This window comes from Solanum lycopersicum, chromosome 5 (assembly GCF_036512215.1).
Source record: "Solanum lycopersicum chromosome 5, SLM_r2.1".
Taxonomy (NCBI): domain Eukaryota; kingdom Viridiplantae; phylum Streptophyta; class Magnoliopsida; order Solanales; family Solanaceae; genus Solanum; species Solanum lycopersicum.
This window is the reverse complement of record NC_090804.1, coordinates 21,072,361-21,078,928: the sequence shown is the minus strand read 5'-3', so window position 1 is coordinate 21,078,928 and position 6,568 is coordinate 21,072,361. Positions and strand designations below refer to the sequence as shown.

The window sequence follows — 6,568 nt, the reverse complement described above, 5'->3', positions numbered from 1 at the left end:
TTGCGGTGAGCATCTTCATCAAGCTACAGTTACAACGAACGTGTTGCCCTGTGGTAGAGTAGGTTAGACAAGAGGCCTATCAGAATCAGTGATATTGACGTTGCCCCAATGTAAATCGGTAGGGCGTGGGATGGGAGGCTTCATCCTCAAAGCGTCATTAGCTCGATTTTCCTCATCCACTTGATTGAGAGCATCAACCAATGGTGGAAGATGGCGATTGATCCCATCACATAGATTAGTTGGGTTCTGCAGAGTATTCATTCTTCGAAGTGTACGGTTAAGTTCAGGATCGAATGGTATTATTGTTTCTCCTCGACTCTGTGAACTGCCATACACTAGAGGTAGACCTGAGAGAAACAAAAACAATAGAAAAAATAAAAGAAGTATATTGTTGACTAAATTTAAGTAATGTTATTAATCTTAATCTAAAAGACATTTTCCCTTGCAGCGGCGCCAAAATTTTATATGCTCAATTAACACCTCCCTAAATAAGTATAAGTTGCCATATCAGTAAAGAATCCAACTACTAGGTTGGGATCGATCGCACGAGGAAAATGGTTTAGACATAAATTTAATGTACTATTACTTCTATTTAGTCAGCCTCTCCGAAAAGAAGAAATTAAAGGGGGGATTTTGTGAAACAAAAGTTTTGTAATATCTCTAAGTGAAACAATTAACAGGAGTAAATCTTTAGTGTTTTTAAAGTTTTTAGAGAACATAGGTTGTAAGTGTTCCCCCTAGGTTCATAACGTCATACTCCTAGCTGTAACAATTTCCCCCTAGGGTTTTGCAGACAAAGTGATAAGTTATATATCTCTAAGTCCTTGGTCCAGCACTTAGAGAATTTCACCCTGTACATTTGTCTTGCTACGTGTGTCTATGTTACAAAACCTTACCTTTACTTCATATTAAACATCATATTCGATGTATGACTTGGGTCTTACTTTACACCAATTAAGACTAGCCTATTAGATAGTATCCCACTAAATATATGTTGATAATTCTTTTACTATTAACTACCTCATTGGTGCGGCAAGTAGCAATAAGGCGAGTTCAAATGCTTGCACTCGTTAAAAAGACTTTAAGTGAAATAATAATCAATGCATGCAATAACCTATATGAGAATTATCATTAAGCTAGGTTTACTTAGTTAATCACCCATTGTTCCCACAACCCTAATTGTGTATTAAGTTACCCATTCATAAAAGAACACAATTCATAGTGGATAAACAATAAATCATGAACTTACTTGACAAATTCAAAGAAAATCCACAAATTGAACTTGAAACAATATGAATTCACTTGAAAACCAAATCCGTAAATTCTAATTAATGCTAAAGTTGCAAAACCAAATCTTCAAAAATAAACTAAGAAAAGTAGTAATAGAATCAAACCCCCAAAAAAAGGTTTTGCACCCTATTTATAGAATATATTGTCCTAAATTAAAAGGAATTAAAATAAGGAATGTTGTCCAAAAACAAGACATCAATCGACGACCCCCACAGACGGTCCGTCGATTAAACGTGGAGAGTCGACTGCCTCCATAAGTCAAGACTTAGCATATTTTTTTCTTCCTTTAACTGGCATCTTATCTAATTCAATTGACGGACTAACAAAACAGTCCATCTATACGTCTAGGATCCGTCGATAACTTTCATCGTTACATGCTAAAACATTCTTCAACTTTGCGTACTGGACATTCTCTAATCTTATCGATGATTCAACAGGATGGTCCTTCGGTTAATCGATGGACTATCGATCCTTCCGTAGCCCCATACCTTGCAAGATTTTTGTGAGTTTCTCTAGATGCCTCAACTTCCAGTCGATCGTCACCATCTACGATCAGTCAATGGGAAGACGGTCCGTCGATGGCCTGTGTTGGTCACCTCTGCACTAAATCTCAATTGCTCTATGCGTTTTGGTTTTGGAAACCTTTCATGCAAAACAAACATAAAAACATGTTAAAATTACTATAAAAATGCTCTAGACACATACCAATCTTAAGTAAAAAACATGGAAAGTACCATTAAAATGGAGCCTCCCGTATCAAATATAGAACTGAAACTAGTTTTTCTTAAAGTATGTAGGTGCAATCGACAGTGGCCATCAACGGACCGTAGACTTACCTACAGTCCATCTTGCACATCCGTTGATGGAAACAAAAAACCCCACAATCTTAGTCCAGGAAAATTTTACATAGTGTCGAACGACGGACGGACCTACAGTCTGTAGTCTGCATCCGTCGATTAACACCCTATTTACCAATTCTCTATCAAGAACCACAATTGACCAGCACGGTACGTAGATGGACCTACGGACTGTAGATTTGATTGTAGGTGGAAGTTAGCAGATAGTTAGGGGGGAAATGAAATTGGGTCAATTTAAAATGATCATAAATATTAGCACAAAATGAATTAGGTATCCCATGACAATCCAAAAGATAGATAATTGAATTAACTTTGCATAGCCACCGACCTTGCTAAAATAAGACCTCCGAGAGAAATGTTATGTCCTTTTTAGTAAATGCCTGTCGCACAGACCGAATCTACGGATTCAAACGACGGATTGTGGACTGAACGATGCTCGATAAGTCCAGTTAGTCATTCTGTCCAACCACAACTAACTCAAGGGTCTTTGGTATTTTCCCACTTTATTTAGACCTTAAGATGCGTCATTTTGACACTAAATCATCAGATTTTAGTCAGTTTAATCCTAGAAGCACAACTATAACTTACCTAAGACGAATCATTAAATGAAAACATAGATAATTAAAAACATCAAAGGAAAAATAATTCAAGAACCCTAGTTCAACTGCGCAGCAAGGTTCAAGCAGTTCCCACCCAAAATCTAAGTGTTTCTCTGTGAATTTCATCACCAGGTATGTGAGATTTCACTAGTTGGTCCTTTCACCCATTGGGTCCCTACTTTTAAGTCAGATTCTTGATTTCCATATCATGATTAGACCTAGAGTTTCTAGAACATAGACAAAACTTCATGAATTTATTAGTTATATGTTCCAAATCAAATGATCATATTCTTACTAAGATTATTGCATAAATTTCAGAACCCTGGCTATGTAATTCTTTAGTTCTTGAATTACACATGCTAGGTCAGATATTTTAGTTACTTCATATATTCATGTCTCAGTTATAAATGTATAATTACAAGAACAATTATTGCATTCTCACTTTGTATGATCAATTTTGAGCTATCCAGTATTTACATAAACTCGTTAATTACAAAATTTATGGGGAGTAGCATAATACCTAGTTGGAGTAGGGTTCAACATACCCAATTAGTCCTCGAACTACTAGCCAAGTAGGTTGCAAGTCCTCTCAGTGGGCATTCAGTTTAGTGATTATGCCAGCATGCATTTATACCTTTGGCAGGGTATAATGGGTCCTCTCGATTGGGCATCTACAGCAGATGCCACATTTATCTCATGTGGTTTTATTTTTAGGTTATTAGTAGCTCCCACAACCCCGTCAGACTCTTTTGCATTGTCCATTTATCAGTATACTCAGTATTCATTTTCAGCATGTTATAAATTGGTCATTACATTCAGTTAGCTCAAAAATTTAGTATATCCTTTTTAGATTATTACACTTTTTATTATGCTTGTTTAGTTAAATTTTATTTTATCTTTATTATATCCTACATGCTTAGTACCTTTCAAGTACTGACGCATACGTGCGCTACATCTTCTCGTGATGTATTTTCATGTTCTCAAAATCAAGATCACGCATAGATCTATTCCCAATCTCCATAGGAACAGATTCAGTGGTGAGTCCTCATTATCCGAGGAGGACAATAGTCATGAGTTTCTTATAAGTCTTTAGTCATTTAGTTTCAATTTTTTCTAGACTTAGGTGGGGCTTGTACCAGTATTTCTAGTCAATTTTAGAGGCTATTTTCAGACATAGTTAGTTTCAGCTCAGTAGTGAGTTAATATTTTCTTTGTATTAAACTCATCAGTTTTCATATATCTTAGATTTAACATATGTGTATTTCTCCATCTCTTTTTTTTCTTTATGATTTAGCTTCCCCAACAATATATATTATTTAGTATGCTCATTATCATGCTAGTAGGGTTAACATAGGATCACTTGTGGTCCTACGTTCCATGTCCGAGTATCAGGGGTAGCTCGGGGCGTGACAACTTTGGTATCAGAGCACTATGTTAAAGAGTCCTAGGATGTCTGAACAACCGAACTAAGTAGAGTCATTGTCGTGGGTGTGAACTGCACCACATCTAATTAGAGAGACACTACAAAATCTTGTAGGAAAAACATCACTTTCTCATTACTTTTATCGTTCGTAAGGTATGATCTAATTCAGTTATAACTTGAGGTTCTACGTTTCAGTTCATGCCAACTAATAGAGCTAAAGCTAGGAATGCAAACGCAATTCCTCAAGTCTCAGATCAAAAAGTCTCCAATGGTGAGTTCGTAATGCCATACAGATGTTGGCTCAGCGTATGACTAACCAGAACAATCGGGCTCATGCTCATGTGGATTAAAATGGTGGATCAGCAGCAGTAAGAGTTCGTGACTTTGTTAGGATGAATCCACCTAAGATTTTAGCTTCACAAAGTAATGAGCATCCTTAGAATTTTGTTAGATGAGATCAAGAAGATCCTTGAGGTAATGCAACTCACTGAGAATTATAGGGTTGAGTTGTCATCAAATTAGTTGAAGGATGTTGCTCAGATCTGTTACACTCAGTGGAAGGAAAACAGGGATACGGATGCATCTTCTAATACTTGGGATTGCTCTAGTGATACCTTTCTGTACATGTGTTTCCCAATAGAGTTGAGAGAAGCAAAGTCTCAAGAATTCATGAACTTGAGGCAGGGAAACATAACAGTACAAGAGTATGGGATAAGGTTTAACACCCTCTCTAGGTATACTACTCACATGGTTGCTGAATCCAGGGCTCAAATGAATATGTTCTTGTATGGAGTGTCGGATTTTGTGATAAATGAGTGCAGAAGTGCTATGGTACTTGGACATATGAACATCTCTAGGATTATGACTCATGCTCAGCAGGTTTAGGGTTATAAGCTTATGGAATAGGCTAACAAGAATAAGAAGGCTAGGACTGGGAACTGTGACTATACTCAGCAGATATCGGGTGGTGGAAATCGTTCACAAAGAAAGCAAAAGTTATCATCTCCATCCCCTTCATATGCTAGTGTTCTATTCTCCAATAACAGGAATGTCTAAAAGGTTAGAGCACCAGGTTATATGTCTCAGGGAAATGTTTCACGCACCATCACTTACCCCACTTGCCCAAAGTGTGGTAAAAACCATCCAGAAGAATATCTCATAGGAAAAGAAGGATGTTTTGGGTTTGGTCAGTCTGGTCACACGGTGAGGGATTGTCCTTCTAGACAGGGTCAAGGAGTTGGTAATGGTAGAACTTAGTAAATAACTTCATCAGCAACAACAAGTCGCCCAACAGCAACAAGTAACTCATGTGGTACAGGTGGCGGTCACCGCTAGAATATGTTGTACGCTCTTCAAGATTGCAAGAATTAGGAAGGTTCCTAATGTAGTCACTGGTATATTACGAGTCATTGACCTTGATGTTTATGCATTGTTAGATCAAGAGGGTACTCTATCCTTTGTAACTCGTTACATAGCATTCCAATTCAGTGTCAGTACAGAAACTCTCTCAGAGCCTTTCTCAGTCTCTACTCTAGACGGTGACCTAGTTATTGCTAGACGGTATACAGAAATTGTCCTATCTTAGTATCTCAAAAAGTCACCTCAGTAGATCGTATAGTGTTTGAAATGGTAGACTTTTATATCATTTTAGGCATGGATTTTTACATTCCTATTATGCCTAAGTCGATTGTAGAACTAGGAATGTCCGTTTTATGTTTCGAGACAAACCAATCTTAGAACAAAAGTGTAGTAGCTTAGCGCCTATGGTAGATTCATTTCTTACTTTAAGGACAGAAATATAATTTCTAAGGGTTATCTCTATTACCTAGTAAGATTATGGATTCTAGATTTGAACCCCCAACTCTTGAGAAAGTTCAACTAGTCTATGATTTTCCAAAAGTATTTCCAGAAGATCTTCCCAGAGTCCCTCCTGAAAGGGAAATTGACTTTGGAATTGATCTCCTTCAAGATACCCAGCCTATTTCTATTCCTTCTTACACAATGGCTCCAGAAGAGGTTAAGGAATTTAAAGAGCAGTTGAAAGACCTATTATATAAGGCTTTCATCAGACCTAGTATCGCATCATGGGGTGGTGCGCCAGTATTGCTTGCAAACAAGAAATATGGTTCTCTCAGAATGTGATTTGATTATAGACAGGTGAACAAGGTCGCAATCAAGCATAAGTATCCCATTCCCAGAATCGATGACTCTTTTAACAAACATTCGGGTGCTAGATATTTCTCAAAGATAGACCTCAGATCAGGTTATCATAAGATTAGATTCAATTATAGTGACATTTCGAAAACAAACTTTAGAACATTGTATGGTCATTACGAATATGTAGTTATGTCGTTTGGACTAATTAATGCGTCTGCGGCTTTCATTTATTTGATGAATAT

General features: G+C 37.1%; 1 protein-coding gene across 1 annotated transcript; it reads left to right on the top strand.

The window, feature by feature from the left end:
• The first annotated feature begins 4,595 nt into the window (after positions 1-4,595).
• On the top strand, positions 4,596-6,311 carry LOC138348687 (uncharacterized). The gene is made up of 5 exons (XM_069298259.1): positions 4,596-4,643; positions 4,725-5,000; positions 5,229-5,372; positions 5,488-5,729; positions 6,017-6,311. Exons 1-5 carry the CDS (start codon positions 4,596-4,598, stop codon positions 6,309-6,311), a joined length of 1,005 nt encoding a protein of 334 aa, XP_069154360.1.
• The last annotated feature ends 257 nt before the right edge of the window (positions 6,312-6,568 follow it).

Excerpts from the sequence above, each read along its gene's own strand:
- LOC138348687 (XM_069298259.1), top strand. The coding sequence starts at position 4,596 with ATGAGCATCCTTAGAATTTTGTTAGATGAGATCAAGAAGATCCTTGAG. Across the intron at positions 4,644-4,724 it reads AGATCAAGAAGATCCTTGAG|TGGAAGGAAAACAGGGATAC; the intron begins GTAATGCAACTC and ends TGTTACACTCAG. Across the intron at positions 5,001-5,228 it reads ATGAGTGCAGAAGTGCTATG|GTTAGAGCACCAGGTTATAT; the intron begins GTACTTGGACAT and ends AATGTCTAAAAG.